Source organism: Orbilia oligospora (genome assembly GCF_000225545.1).
Source record: "Orbilia oligospora ATCC 24927 unplaced genomic scaffold scaffold00193, whole genome shotgun sequence".
Lineage (NCBI taxonomy): Eukaryota > Fungi > Ascomycota > Orbiliomycetes > Orbiliales > Orbiliaceae > Orbilia > Orbilia oligospora.
Window position 1 is genome coordinate 595,236 of NW_011645750.1, and position 15,483 is coordinate 610,718.

A 15,483-nucleotide genomic window follows, 5' to 3' on the forward strand; every position below is an offset into this window, starting at 1 on the left:
TGGCATCGGATGAAGCTCTTTGAACAGCACCAAGACGGTTTGGACGCGCCTCTGGTCGGTCGACAACGCGAAAATTACAACAATCTACCCCGGACGACAATTAAAACGGCAAATTTTAATTCTTGTCGACGGCTTGGATCCCCGCAGATTAGATATATACGACAGATCATACTTCAAAACTTCAGACTATTGATACTAAATACGATTAAATTCATTCAAATATCAATTCTAACTTATTCCAGTATCATCGGCATTAATGCATTAAACAATAAACAAATTACTATACAAAATATGTCCAATAGTTGTTGCTTCGACTAGATATCACACCCTCTTGTTACTACGCTTTGTCAAGCACTAGTCATCCCAAACCGTCTTGGTTACTGTCTTAGTCGCCTCTGATGTGATAGTGGTCGTCACCGACACAAAATCCGTAATAGTTATAGAAGTTTCCGTCAAAGCAGGAACAACAACAACCGAAGTGACCGGCGCAGCCGTTTCGGTCGAATAGACAGTGGCAGTAGTAGGAGGTTGCAAAGTAAGACAATTGCAAGCACTAGAGATCCTAGATGCTGGATAGGTATTCGATAGGATTTGGTCTGATAATGGTCGAGCCGTTGCAGCACGTATACGTCTGTGTTTGAATTTGGTAAATGTGAAGGTTTCTTGGGTTTCGGTAAATGTCTGGGTGTTTGTGACAGTGGTGTAGGCTGTATTTGTAATTGTTGATATCTCAGTGCTGAGATCGGTGGATGTGGTGGATGATACTTCGGTATTGGTGCTATTGCAGGAGAGTTAGTATGTATTCTATTGGATGTTATTAGAAGGTATCTGTTGAGAACGAGCTTACATGGTGGGTGTGATGGTCTCCCCGACAAGGGTAATGGTCGTATGGACCTTTCCGAGCCAGGTACTACAGAATTCGAGTCCCTGTGGTAGATTGTCCTGGCCGCGAATGAGACGGAGCAAGTTGTCGGCGTTGCAACCGCTGCTTCCAGTTCTTTTTTCTAATTGATGGCCATCTTGGTTTGGAATAACGACACCATTGACGGTGGATCCTAGAAGAAGGGTGGAGAGGAAAAAGCCCGAGAAAGTATGCAGCATTTTGGGATATCAAAATGCGGTTTTGAAGTAGGATAAAGGAAATGTGAAATCTATGCCTAGAAATTGTCTAGCAAAACCGGAACTTCAATTGAGAACGACAATGTTGTAACCTTAATTTTCTTCCTTGATTCTAGGTAAAGGAAACGGGTCTATTTAAATATGAATATCAATACGTATCGGAAACTTAATCGCGGGTGCTCCATAAAGCCAGCACAACTAAACTAGCTTGCTCGACGTGAGGATACCATTGTATACTGCACTAGTTGCTACCTATAGCTATCGATGTCACGATATCCCAACATTGCAACATTTTGTGGCGCTCGTCGAGCCTAGTAGCAACCAAACATAACATTACACGCCGTCACGACATACGATTCTTGCATTGGGTACCCTTGGAACACGGTCTTGGCCCGCTTATTCCGAAGTGCGAAGCCAATCAGGTGGCGCCAGTCTTCGTAAAGAAATATCGGTGGCGGCTCTATAGCTAAGTGCGGCTGAACGCAGGTTGTGAATGCTGCACTAGCTGTGCTGCACAGCTCCACTGCAGCTAGAAAATTTGGTTTTGGATACATGCACAGTCGATGGCATATGCATGATATTGCATGATATCTATTCGTATTTATATTAGTTTCTGGGGCCTCTTTAGCTCTAAGAGAGCTAGGATACATGTAATTCGAAGGAGGTCTTCGCACTCGGAAGTTATACGTGTACTGGCTCAACATCATATCCAAATTGGCAAGCACATGTACCTGTCATGATTATGAATTGTAATACCAAATCGAAGTCAGAGGTAACATGCGACAGAACAAATTTCAGCTAGCTAGGGAATTCGCAGTATATACTGGCGGGTCATATTTTCGGCCAATTGCTCGGTACGGCATTCCTAAAACGTGACAATCGTTTCGGTATTTCTAGTCTGTCACGTTGTCAATTGACTAACGATACTAGCTTAGCCCGCTATATCTAGGTTGCAATTGATTGTCAATTAGTTGACGCTTAAAGTTGTCCTAGGAAATACAAACTTAACATAACAGCCTCCAAGTTGGGTCTAATTGGGTTTGGATATATACGTGTAGGTCTGGGCCTCTTTAAATTTCAGAAAACAATTGAGTTTTTAACCATATTTAGTCCTCTAGCTATATACTATTCTAGAGCCAACTACATAACTATTAAATTACAAGATCGACTTAGAATCTTCAGATGGAAATTGCCGTCCCACAGTTGAAGCAGGTCTTCCCCGCATACTATTATTCCCACGAGAGAGCCCCCGTGAATTTGACCGAAACGCCGCATTCTGAGCTTGAATTCTAGGTGACACCTCCTTCACCTCTCGTGTAAGGTGTTCGAGTTTTTTCTCCAAAGAATTTATTTTCTGATCAAGTTCTAGTCGACTAGTCCGAAAAGCCTTTAATTCGTCTCGAACGAATTCCGTTGCGATTTCCTTTTCTCCCCGTGTAGGCAGCTCACTCTCATTAGCACTGACGGGTTGGTTGCGAAGGGCGTCCATGTCCCGTACTAACTCGGCTGTGAGTGCGAGGTAGGACCTAACCTTCGAATTTATGTCTAGAGAACGAGAGGCTTTGATGAGAGGGTTCTCCTCGGAATTATCGCTGTTCTAGAAAGGACGTATTAGCATCTACATCGTATATATAAAGTGAATTTACTATGCCAGACCATAACTTACAGGTTCATATTGAGATGTATTTCCTGAAATCAACAGCTTCTCACCCACTTTAACGATGCGATGGGAAGCTCTTGACGACCCTATTGCAACAGGGGGGGAAGCAGACTCGACTTTCGGGTCATGATCGATATTTTCAAGCTGTTCCCGTTCACAGCATTGCTCTATTCCAAGATCCGCATTATCGTCGCAGTTACTCAAACTCCCCGCAACCCCATCATCTTCAAGCCCATCATCCTCTTCCTCCCATTCATCCTGGTCAACCACATCAATCACCTTCTGCGTCGTCATCCTCCTATTCTTCCCCAAAGACACAGGCTTCAACCAACCCATCTCAATCATCTGAGCGATTCTCAACCTATCCATCCTATTCCAATTATTCGGATACACATCCCAACTAACAGCCATCCGTTTCATTCTTTTGAATTCCACGGACCCTGGGGTAAGGTTTTTGGTGTTGAGGACCCATTTGTAGCCGTGGATGGAAGATGCCTTTTCGGTGTAGGTTATTCTGCGTGGATCGATGTGGAGTCCGAGGTTGGTGCGTAGGGACTTTGCAGCAGTTTTTCGAAGTCTCCATGCTGCTCTGGAGAGTGGGTCTTTGGGACCGGTGGGGTTGGGATGGCTTGCCATGGTTCAATTGGTTTAGGGGATAGATAGAATTTGAATGTGAATGATATAACTTAAGGGCAGCTTAAGCCGAAGACATTCGTGGTTTATAAATTAACAATTTTGAGGGTTTTCAACCAAAGGGGTATCTTGATAACTATCTTTGTATATAGCTATGGGCTGATAAGACATAGTAGCTCGGTCCGTTGATTTATATATACATGGATTCAGTGTGCCCTATGCATTTATAAGTTTGAAAACGAGACCCACTAGTAATGACGACCTCTGTATGCCATTATCCAGCATCTAGATGACCCCTAGGATGTGACATGGATACACCTGCCCCTGCAGAAAGATATATATCTTATACGCACATTTTAAGGACTGATGGGGACACTATCTCGAAATATACCATGTTGGATCCATGGAACTCAAAGTTTGTCGGTTCGTTTAGAAGCACGGTTCCGAAGACTAGATAAGGTGCGGATAACGCCGCCGTATATGTGCATTTGTGGCCAGGATATATATTTCCGCGAAAGTCGGATGAACTATTTGAATAAGAATCCAAGAAAAGATTAATTAACTCCGTTTTATATATTCATTTTATGCTGAGCCCCACTTTGCATCCGTTGTCACGCACATTAATGGAAATCGATAGAGGTTATATATATGGTCGTGTGATACAGTGCACAGGGTATTACTGGAGATCGAACTAAGCAGTGAACCGATATTCGGGTACAACATTTATTGAAGCAAACGCTCAGAACACTACCATAATACGCTGTATCTGCTTGCCACGTTACATATCTTGAGGATATAATGTGCAGGAACATGAAGAGCTCTATAGATATCCATTTAGTATGGGGAACGACCAAAGAGTCGTCGATATAGTCAGAAATTTTGAGCTGGTACCCGATCATAATCTACTCCAGACCCAAAACTGAGATAATGACTTCATTAACAAATTAATAAGACTTCCTTTTTATCTATTAATTCTCGTCCTCGAGTCTTTCTGAATCGATATACACCCGTCTATAAGAGAGACAGAGAAGCCGCGTTGCTCACGTGTGGTATTTCCCAAAACAGCCACGCTCACAGACCGGGAATTCCCCTGCCCAGAGCCTCCCCGCCAGGCACCAATTTCTCGGCGCATGAGCCCTGGATGCCTGGCTGCAGTACTGTGGCCATTTTGTACTCAAAGCCAGCCTAACCTCGAACGTCATGTCTTTCTCGAAGCCTCTGCGCCAGTGAATATGCCACGATGTTCTCCACCACGAGCTCCTGAATAAAGGCCCCCCAAGTCTATCTTATACCGGTTATTGAAGTATATAACGGCCGTTGAGAACGTTAAATTTCACGACGTTGATCTCGAAAAAAAACACATTCAGTTCATTTCATTCATTCATTTCTCAAGTCGACGCAACGATGGAAGTAACGCCGGAGCAGGCCGCTGCGGCCAAAATATTCCAGTCACTTAAGGACAACAAAGAAGCTTTCTACTCGAATCTTAAGGGTGGGTCGATAGCAGAGATTAATTTTGTCACTGCCGTAGCGCCGGTATGTACCCTTCCCCCCACTTTGACATGTCTGTCTATCCAGGTACTTGGCGGTGTGGACAGGTTCTTACCATTAATATTTGCAACGGTGTGTCTTATAGATTGCGTATTTTATCTATGCCGCACTTCAAACCCGAAAAGGCTTCTTTCAATCAGATGAATATTCTCTACCGTTATTCCTGATAGACTTCGGATTAAACGCCGCAGCTCTTTTGCTTTCGATTACCGTATACTCCCAGTATGCGTTATACTTCAGTCTCTTCCTCGCCCTTAACGGGTGTGTTATCTATTTCGCACAGTCTCCATTGACTCAATCGAAACAACGGAAACCACCACCGAAGGATGATGCGGCGAAGGAATTATCTGAGAAAGAGAAACTGGATGTTTATCTTCCGAAAAAGGCGTTCATTACCGCTTGGAGGGGTAGCATGATGATGGTCACTTGTCTTGCTATCCTCGCGGTAGATTTTCCTGTATTCCCAAGACGGTTCGCTAAAGTCGAGACCTGGGGTCAGAGCTTGGTATGGACTCGAACTGTATACAAAGTCACTTCGGGAATACTTTATTAATTGTTAAATAGATGGATCTCGGCGTCGGTTCCTTCGTCTTTGCGAACGGTGTCGCCACCGCCCGCGGTATCCTACGAGATGCCCACATCAGCAAAACCGCACCTTTACTCGTCCGTCTAAAACGAAGCTTGCGAAGTTCTCTAGCCCTACTAGCTCTCGGTCTCGTCAGACTTCTCCTTACCAAAACCGCCGATTATCATGAACATATCACCGAATACGGATTACACTGGAACTTCTTCATGACACTTGGATGTCTACCTCCCTTTGTGGCATTATTCCAGGGAGTTTTTACGAAGATGGCGTTTCCTGAGCTATTGGCTATTTGTACTGGTGCTGGATATCAGTTGGTTTTATTCAACTATGGACTTCAGAATTGGGTTCTTCTTGCCGAACGTACTAATATCATCAATGCGAATAAAGAAGGCATTGCTTCGTTTTTCGGATACCTTGCTATCTTCCTAGCAGGTCAAGCAACAGGCATGAGAATACTACCCCTTCAACAGCAATCACAACCACAAGCCAAACAATCACAATCCCAAAGCAAACAATCACAAACATCCAGCAAGAAGAAACCATCCACTCAAAGTGCAGCCAAAAGACCACTTATCAAACCATTATTGCTTCAAGCAATCGTATGGACGATGTTATACCAGTTAACCGATAACTACAAGTACGGCATGATTAATACACAGATCTCGAGAAGAATAGCGAATATGCCTTATATATGCTGGGTCGCGGCGTTTAACTGCTGGCAGCTTTTGGCGTTTTATTTGATCGAGGCGGTATGTTGGGGTGATTCGGAATCTGCTGGTGGGAAGAATAGTTCAGTGGCGTCGTATGAGGAGAGGAGTCCGAGGTTGTTGAGGGCGTTTAATAGGAATGGATTGATTATTTTTTTGGTGGTGAGTAGATCCTTTGTTTTACTGTTCTTTACTGGTATAGCATGCTAATAAAAGTTATATCGGGTCTATAGGCGAATATTGCTACCGGGCTGGTTAACATGACCATGAATACGATAGAAACTAAAACACCGGTTTCTATGAGTGTTTTGTTTGCATACGCCGTTGGTTTGAGCAGTTTAGCTGTTGGACTTGATCTAAAAAATATCACGATCAAGTTGTAGTCACGGTGCTCTCCCATATAAAAGTAGCATACTTTGGTGTTTGAAGCGAAAATAAAAAGATTTAGGGACTTGAATGTATATATTTTTGTACAGGAAACTCCTATCGTACACCGTAATATTTAATAAACTTGTGCCCTAGATCCGCATAGACCAAACCTGCAATTATCTTTTATACAATAGATCATTCGTCATCCTCGTCGCTCTCGAACTGTAGGCTCTCTTCATCGTCATCGTCGCTAATGTCCTCATCGCTTTCCTCTTCTTCTGCGGTCTGTTTTGACTTCTTGTTCTTATTCGCCTTGGTCTTTCCACTTTCCTTTTGTTTCTTCTCCCGCATCTCTTCTTCCTTCTTCGCCTCTTCCAAATTCTTCCTCCTCTCGTCTCGCACGTTTCTCTGCGTGATAACATAAACACCTAAGGGACTCTTCTCCCACTCCAAACTCTTCGAGAATCCCATAACCTCATCCATTCTTCCAGGTCCGAAGTTAACATCCCGTCTCTTCTCTTCAATCCACTTAGCATTACTCTCCAACCTCGTCACCAACCCAGCCAACGCATTATTAAACCTAACATTTTTATTCCCCGTACCAGGCGTACTAGCCTTCTTCAAGTACTTTCGCACAATCATCACCGGCGGAACGATCAATTCCGGGAAAGCCACGCTCGTAGCCCATAGCACAAAGAACTCGCTAAGGACCTCAACAACCTGGTCTCCAACACCATCTTGCAAAACTCTGGTTCGTAGATAACTTTTCGGTACTCTGATGATTGTAGCGAAGTCCAGGGGTTTTAGAGTAGACGCCTTTGGTGCCTTCTTCATCTCATTCGAGGTCAGGATTTCTAGGATTATCGATGCGAGGGGGATATAAGTCCCAGTATGTCTCGACAGACGGATCAACGACCTGACTAGATGTAGCCGTAGTGGGAAATATTGCGCAGTAGGTATTAACCGTGCGGCGCCTAGCGTGACTTGTACGAGTGGGTATATCAACGGGTGAAGCGGGCTTTGTTTGCCCTTCTCTGCCTGCTTTAGTCCATCGCAATGTGTAGCGAGTACTCTAGACCAGAAGTCTAATGAGTGCACATACTGCCAGTTGTAAACTTGCTTGTAGCTTTCCTTTGAGTTATTTGTAATGCTGTTTCGTAGATGGACGGCTAGTTGGCGGATGTAGCTGAATCCGAGCATATAAGAAAGGTCCTCATCGACACCGAAGAGATCGATACCGCCGTTTTTCATGAGATTGATACTTGGGAGGGTATGTGTGGTTGTTCCTCTGCAGCCCTTGAGGAGACCATTATATGCGGCCTTGAGACAGGCTTCCTGGAGGGTCGAGTCTCCAATGACAACGAGCTTTCGGAGGACCAGGTAAGCGGTTACCCGAGCGGAGTCCTCGGTTGAGGGTGATGACCAAATTTCAACGACCTGCTTCACAAAATCTCGGAGAAATCGACGGAATGAGAGAAGGTATGGGATGAGGCCGAGGGTAGAGTTTAGGACGAGTTTTATGGTGGACGAGTCTGTTAGGTTGGAGAGGAAGTGTAGGAGAGAAGATGAATGGGACTTGAGGAGGGTTGTGAGGGTCTTGAACTTGGCAGAGTCGGTGGAAATACGTCTATAAAATCATATCAGCACGGGACCGTGGCGGCTACAGTACGGTGAGGTGAGGGAGCTTACATTTTGCCGCTTGGTAGTTCCTTTACAGGAAGATGATGGTTGAGAACCTCTGGTATCCGCTTCAGCGCAAGAACAAGCAAATCGTGGTAAACTAGATTATGGGTTAGCTTATTATTTCGTAAAAAGAGAAGAGGACCGGTGACAAAACCATACCATCAGGGCTCGCAATCGAATACTTGAAGTTCTTTTCCTCTGCTTCTCCTACGTGCGCAGCAGCTCTAAATGCTAGAACAACCTCTCTTGTCGCCCTCAAGCTATTTTGCTCTTTTAACGACTTTTCCCATTGTTCGATTTGTGCTTTCTTGACGATTTTCGACTTGTCGTCACCCTCTGCTTTGCCCTTCTTGCCCTTCTTCGAAGGTGCTTCTTCTTCTTCATCATCATCTTCAAGATCGCTGATCGCACTAAGGTCGTCCTGCTCCGCCATCTTGAAATCCAACAGCTCCGAGTCGTTCTCCTGCAAGTATTTGAAGAACTCGGGGTCCTTCTCTGCGAGTGCTGCCAACTGGTCTTTGTGGCCCTCGATTGTGTCGCTTCCCTCGCCTTCTGGTTCCGAACCTCCTTCAGCGATTGCTTCTCCTTCCGTCTCGTCCCTCTTTCGCTTCCCACTCTTCTCTTTCTTCTTGCTTTCCTTTGCTGGCTGCGACGGCACCTCGAACCCTCCTTGGAAGAATTGCTCTACACTCATATTTTCGAATAGTTCGCCATCGGTCGCCGAAGCACCCTTGGGCTTCTTCTTCTTCTTGGCTTCTTCATCGTCACCTGAGGCTTGTTCGTCGTTATAGTATTCTCGATCTTCAGTCTTTCGCTTCTTCGAAGTCTTAACCCGTTGCTTTATCTTCTTGACGGCATTCCGCTGCTCGATGACCTTTGTCAGTTTGTTCTTTTCGAACTTCTTGGTAGCTTTCGATTTGGCCATGACTGGCGACTAGTAGTATATATTACGGCGACCGATAAGAGTGACGGTGGTGGTGGCGGTGGGCAATTGGTCGCGCGCAGATAACTATAGATTTTTGAAATGGTAAGGATGCAATTATCAATGGGTATCGAATCCAGCGAACAGAAATTTTCGAACAGAAAGCGCGATGCCAAGAGAAAATTTTGGAGCAAAAGAGTCCAACACATTTTTCGGGGTTTGATTTCGTGTAACATTGTCGAGGTTGCCGCAACACATTTTTCTGTCTTGCGAGGTTCCGAGTTTGTAACCCGCTGAGCTTTGCGCAGCTGAGGTTGCGCATGTATATACGGTTATCTCGTAAACCAGAATTAATTGCTGCTGCGTAGAGAAGAGAAGGGCGGTGTATATCTCAGTCTTACCTAGTAGCTTCTTGGGTACGACTGGTTTACTCTGACATGATATTGTGTTTCCTCACACAACGATCTTGGTACAGTATTGATGGGCGGCCTCCTGTGTAAGGTGTTCATTTACACCAGATACGTTCTCCCCTATAACTACACTTGATAGCCCTAACAGGGGACAGCTTTGAACGATAAAAAGTTTCTTATCTCCATAGAATTGCATAATCTACAAACTTGAAGAAGGATTGAAATTTAATTTATTATACAAAATACTCGAAAAAACAAGTTCCACCCAATTAGCCCTTAAAAAATTTAAAACATGAACGCCACAACCTCAGCATATTGTCCTGCTTGGTACCAGCCACAAGCCAAGAAGATCCAAAAAGTGTAAGGAAAAAAGTGTTGATAAAAGTGTAAGGACGCTCGTTTACTGTAAATCTCCAGAACCCGACCACGACACGCGACAACATTAAAATGTTTACAGACGAAAAACATTAACTTCGTAACTTTCGTTCCAAGAAAAATGAAAATAAGATGAAGAAACAAGTTCGCAGACGGCACCTTTAGCTGGGGACCTTTCCAGCCAGAAGCTCGTCCAAGTAAGCCAGGAATTGGTCGCCTGCGAGGGTACTCAGCTTATCGAACACAGGATCCGGCATGTCTTCTATAGCTTTGCGAATTTGGGGATCAAGCCTTTCGATCACAGGTGCTTCGAGGAATAGTTTCTTCATCACCCCGGATTCTGGAACATCTGCGACGTCCGAGTTCGGCGCTCTTTGGAGGATCTTGGATCGATAGGCCAGTTGCGGAAAGCGCTTGTAGATACCAAAATCGTTGCTGGCAAGAGGTGCCGACAAAACAACAGGGATCAGAAAAGGCACGATGATGTAGGCGGAGATCTTCATGATTGTAGTATATTGTTTATTTCCGAAAGATCTGAATCGATTGACTTTTCGATTTATTAAGGGTGTGCTGGGGGTAGGATTCGGCGGGGATAGATAGCAGGCCTGTATAGCTATAGGCCGGGGTGATATCGCAATGTTCAACCAGTGAAGAAAAGAGATCCGGAGAGAAGGTAATAACCAGTTAAGGCGCCTAGGCACGAGATTATTAACCAGTGTAAATATAGTATGTAGTATGGTAGTAATGACCGGGGGGACTCCAGTTGGAATGGATTCCTATGATGATTTCAGGAGATCTCGAGAGGATAATCCTTGTACGATCGAAATATCGATTTATATACATATGTAAGTTCATAGGATTATGTAAATGTACCCCTCCCATGGATGAGTCTCAAGTTCCTGGCTCGAAGGCTTTTCGACAGGTGAAACCTCGTGTATTGCAATTGTCACGAGTTTTCGCCAAAGAATTCCACCCAGAAACCAGGTCCTTGCAGCCTGGGGTCTATCGCATATTCGTATATTATGCGATAGAGTTTAATTCCCAATCAGGTAAGTTGATATGTTCCAGATCATCTCGAGTATTTCCTGAGGAAGCATTTGCGGGGATCTGAATCATGTCTAGGTGGTGGGATTCGAATCAATTCTAATCGTATGGTTGTCTTCCTCTTTCGGGGCGGGGGATTCGAGGGTTCCGAATTCCCCCATTTCGACTAGCCAGCTGCTCTTTTAAAACACGACCTCGCCACACCAGCGACCTACTATACAGACTCTAGATCCAACATAGATTAGCGAGAGGCTAATTTCGCCTCGTAGCGGAAATTTTTATATCTACTAATATCGCTGCGGCAAGTGCCTTCCTCTTGGTAGGGGCTAGGGAAGGGGTTAAGATTTGCTAATGCTCCGTCGTTTACTGAAAGGGCGTTAGAAACCTGCCAAAATGCAACAAGGGACTCTTACCTAGTAGCCATTTAACTTGAACAATACATTATTAGTTCTCTTGGCCTTTTCATGGCGTATGCACATGCCCTGTATTGGTTGTTACCCAAATGGAGCTCGCGATGTCGAATGCAATTATTCTCTTCTAGTACGTAAGAGCATGAGCGTACTAGAAGTCTTGTTGGAACATCGATGGTCTTGTTGGAACACTTGTAGTCTTGTTGGGACATCTAGAACCAATTTTTTTTCTTCAAAATTTTTTTTGGCCCTGAGGCTCTATAGAGCTCTCCGAGTTCTCGAGTGCGCCGAGATCGATGTCAATGTTACATTAGTGTCGATTCGATCTTTCAAAATTTCGTAGTCGTGATTGTCAGAATCTCTGAGTATATAAGCAATGGATAATACGCATAGGAGTTGCTCTTTGTATCCAACATCCTGATCCGACACGACATCGTGGTTCTTCCAATTCGTGATAGTGAAGAATTAAGATTATCACACCAGAACTGGGGCCGAGGCTATCTTCATATCACATCTATACCTACCTTCTCTTTAAATCCTCTTACCTAATTTTGCCTTTTTCTTTTTCTACGGGTTTCTTATAAGAGGTACTGTTGAAGTCTAATCTCGAAGATAGTATATTATAAAGTATATCCGTCAGGAGTAGTCTCGAGAGGTACTCTTTATTTCAGCATACATCTTTAACGGGTAAAACAAACAATGGTACCTTCGAAACTCCTGTCAGTCGCGTTATCGGCCGGTTTATTTGGAACACAAGCTTCAGCTGGTGTTTTCAATTATGATGGAGATCGCGGTTATTCCGCGTACACTCGCTCTAAAACTGCTTCTGCTCCGGTAGTCAAGCAGGCTTCAGACTCCCATGATTTACTTCCAATCCGTGAGGAGTATTTATTCCCACATTTGCAGAAGCGAAGCGATGATCTATCGAGTTTACATCTCGAAGAGACCGCTACTTTATACTTCGGGAAACCGGCCAGTAAGTTTATTCTTTTCTATATATATATACTATGTATATATCAATACATTTTTTCAGAGTCAGTTGCTAACAATATTGATGAACACTAGCCGGATATGATATCCATCTTGCCACAATCAATGCAAAGCCAGACCCGCAACATCCTTTAATTTCCTTAGAGAAATTCGATAGCTTCACAAAGCAGATCAGCTGCAGGGGCGAAGATATCGTCCTTGAATTCCAAGACAAGGATGCAATGACCTACGCCACCAAGCAATGGGACTGGGTCAATCATAAGGACCAGGACCACTTCTTCCTCGTCTCCCAACATCACCACAACGGCTGCAACCCCGAAGACGAAAGAAAACCTCACAAAGTCGTTTCCGTCAAGTCTGACGCACGAAAATCGACTATAGTGCTTACCACCGAAGATGCCTCATGGGACGAAGCACTCGGAGACTTCACATTCAACTTCGAAACAATCCAACACCCAATCATCAAACTCACCAAAAGACGGGATCCTATCGAAGTCGGATACTATCCTTCTCCCATTTCAATCATCATTGCGGATTTCATCTGCAGCAAGGCTAATCAGCATGGAATCAAAATGTCCGGATGTAAACCAAACGGCGATTTTGGCTTTGGAGACTTCGAACTGTTAACCGGTGCCGCCAAGGCCGCTCTTGAAGGAGCATGGAAACTCATCCCGAATTTCGAAGCGATGGCTTCTGCTACCATTGAATGGGGCAATGACGACATTAACGATAAAGTCGTATTTGTGGAATCATCTGGCACAATCCCAGATCTCGACGGTGTCGTTTCCAACTACGAGGTTAAAGGAACTTGTATTGGTTGCTATGTCAGAGGAACCTTTGAGTACACCGCAACCGGTGGACGTGATTCAAAGACCGGAAAGACCGAATTGATAGTTGGCTTTAGACCAAAGATCCAAGCAAGGCTTCTACTTGAACTCACCGGAACAGCTACCGTATCCAAGGAGCTCAACTATGTTGCGGACTTTATCTCGAAGGGGTTGAAGGCATATGTTGTCAAGAATATCGTCTGCCTAGAACCTCAATTCTTGAGCGGACCAGGTGTCATCATGAAGGCTGGCGCTTCAGGAAATTTCACCGTTGGATTCGAGTTGGATACCGGTGCGCCTTTATTGATGTTGAAGGCTACCAGCGGCGATAAAGTCCAAGTTCTACAGAAGGACTGGGGAACTCTCAAAGTTGACCCTATCGTCCGTGCTTCTCAGGTGAAATCACATTCCGAAGTCAACCCGTACTTCCGCCTTGGAGTTGGCGTCGGCGCAACATTCTTCAAGAACAGCACCATCAGCGGCAAACTAGGTGTCTGGGCCGGATTAAACCCTCAGATGATCTCGACTATGGATCTAGGCTATGATTCAGCAGGTCTTTGCGAGGGTAAGCCCCAAATCGGCGCTAAATTCGAGAGCAGCTTTAGATTCGATTATAGCTATACCACAGTAGCTAAGATTGAGTCCGAAAGCAAGCTTGCCAACTTTTTATTCGACTTAGTTAAGCCACAAAGTTGGGCTGACACGAGCGCGGCTCTTAATAAAGATAAGAAGCATATTCTTTTCGAAAAGAAGTTTGGATTTTGTAAAGCTCTTACTTTATAAGAGTTTGGTGTGGAGAAGTTGTTTTTATTAAATATACCCTTGCATGCATGGAGCGGAAATCTTTTGTGTATATACTTATACCCTTATATTATATATAATTAGTTGGCATCTTGTAATAAGAATCAATTCGAATTCTCTATATATACCTATATATATAGATTGTCTTGACTTCATTATATTGCTCGTCTCCCATGCATGTCTATCGTGAACCAACTAAGGGCCTAGAAGTCTCTTTGTAAAAAAAAATACCATAGTATTTTGAGGGAACTTGACCCGCTGACTCCTTTGAAGTCCCTCTTTTTCGGATTTTGCGCTGGACCACTACGAGCGTGCTGCCGTATGAACTTTGAATGGCCTAAGCTCAAAAAGAACAATCTTCCCCGACACTTTCGACCCAAATAACATGGTAGACCATAACGCCGCCAGAACCAACGACAATACACAATGCCCCACAATCTCCCCACATACCCTCCTAACCTTCCGATTCCCCCTTACTATCACAACCCCCGGAAAACTGAGTAAATGGAACAACATAACCGAAACCAACCCAGCCACATCATTCGGAAACAACCCCCACCCATGCTCCACTTTTGCAAGATTTCCAGTAACTAATTGCCAGCAGGTATAATATGTTATAGACCCCGCGAGGATACCGAAGATGGTGAGAGAGAGACCCCATTGGAATGATACCTTGCCTGATACCTTTTCGGCTCGGTAGAGGTCGTATTCGTAGGCATCTGCGTCGGTAAGGATGCGGTCTGTGGGTTTGACCCAGACTTGCACGCGGGATTGGAGCTTGCGGAGGGTTTCCACTATTGTGGGGTCTTCGTCGGCTTTGTGGGTCATCTTTTGTGGGATGGTTCGGTATAGAGGGGGTGACTGAAGTATGCAGACTAGATACTCGTATACTTAGTATCCGCTGTAGTAATTAAATATTTTTTAAGTTTGCGGGTTATAATGTGTGTTTCAGAATTGCTTGGATAGGTCGGTCTTTAGGATTATCCGATGTAGTAAATTTATATATAAACCGCTAATGCCCAAAGCTATTCCAAGAGGACACACACCCACGAATGAAGTTAGAAACTGCATGGAATGTCACCGCATTGTTAACCTTCAGCGAATACGTTCTTATTCCCATGGAGCCAACACTGATACAGAGATTTTGAGTCCTTTCTGATCTGGCGAGGCCAACTCATTCGCGTAATTCAAAAATTCGCGTTTCGCAATGCAATGTAACCCCAAAGTATTAACCAGATTGCCTATTGAAGACTGTTAACTCCGTTTGTTCCATGAAGGGTCATAGGAAGATAGTGCTAAAAGAATCCATGATCACCGTCTATAGTCTATGTCGTACATATGCGGAATTCTGCATGAATAATGCATGGTTGATAAACCGATACCTAGTCTGGGGGAC

General features: G+C 44.4%; 7 protein-coding genes across 7 annotated transcripts; 2 read left to right on the top strand and 5 right to left on the bottom strand.

The window, feature by feature from the left end:
- Positions 1-354: 354 nt before the first annotated feature.
- AOL_s00193g160 (uncharacterized protein) lies at positions 355-1,101 on the bottom strand (the record flags this gene model as incomplete). The annotated part of the gene is made up of 2 exons (XM_011128771.1): positions 355-778; positions 848-1,101. 2 exons carry the CDS (start codon positions 1,099-1,101, stop codon positions 355-357), a joined length of 678 nt encoding a protein of 225 aa, XP_011127073.1.
- A 1,174-nt stretch (positions 1,102-2,275) lies between these two features.
- AOL_s00193g161 (uncharacterized protein) lies at positions 2,276-3,415 on the bottom strand (the record flags this gene model as incomplete). Its single annotated transcript, XM_011128772.1, has 2 exons — positions 2,276-2,716; positions 2,786-3,415. The coding sequence occupies 2 exons, from the start codon at positions 3,413-3,415 to the stop codon at positions 2,276-2,278; spliced, it is 1,071 nt and encodes a 356-aa protein (XP_011127074.1).
- A 1,401-nt stretch (positions 3,416-4,816) lies between these two features.
- AOL_s00193g162 (uncharacterized protein) lies at positions 4,817-6,639 on the top strand (the record flags this gene model as incomplete). The annotated part of the gene is made up of 4 exons (XM_011128773.1): positions 4,817-4,948; positions 5,049-5,468; positions 5,528-6,418; positions 6,490-6,639. The coding sequence occupies 4 exons, from the start codon at positions 4,817-4,819 to the stop codon at positions 6,637-6,639; spliced, it is 1,593 nt and encodes a 530-aa protein (XP_011127075.1).
- A 181-nt stretch (positions 6,640-6,820) lies between these two features.
- Positions 6,821-9,233, bottom strand: AOL_s00193g163 (uncharacterized protein; the record flags this gene model as incomplete). The annotated part of the gene is made up of 3 exons (XM_011128774.1): positions 6,821-8,252; positions 8,315-8,405; positions 8,468-9,233. 3 exons carry the CDS (start codon positions 9,231-9,233, stop codon positions 6,821-6,823), a joined length of 2,289 nt encoding a protein of 762 aa, XP_011127076.1.
- A 943-nt stretch (positions 9,234-10,176) lies between these two features.
- Positions 10,177-10,518, bottom strand: AOL_s00193g164 (uncharacterized protein; the record flags this gene model as incomplete). Its single annotated transcript, XM_011128775.1, has 1 exon — positions 10,177-10,518. One exon carries the CDS (start codon positions 10,516-10,518, stop codon positions 10,177-10,179), a length of 342 nt encoding a protein of 113 aa, XP_011127077.1.
- A 1,650-nt stretch (positions 10,519-12,168) lies between these two features.
- AOL_s00193g165 (uncharacterized protein) lies at positions 12,169-14,069 on the top strand (the record flags this gene model as incomplete). Its single annotated transcript, XM_011128776.1, has 2 exons — positions 12,169-12,445; positions 12,535-14,069. 2 exons carry the CDS (start codon positions 12,169-12,171, stop codon positions 14,067-14,069), a joined length of 1,812 nt encoding a protein of 603 aa, XP_011127078.1.
- Positions 14,070-14,390: 321 nt separating this feature from the next.
- On the bottom strand, positions 14,391-14,915 carry AOL_s00193g166 (uncharacterized protein; the record flags this gene model as incomplete). The annotated part of the gene is made up of 1 exon (XM_011128777.1): positions 14,391-14,915. The coding sequence occupies one exon, from the start codon at positions 14,913-14,915 to the stop codon at positions 14,391-14,393; it is 525 nt and encodes a 174-aa protein (XP_011127079.1).
- Between the last annotated feature and the right edge of the window lie 568 nt (positions 14,916-15,483).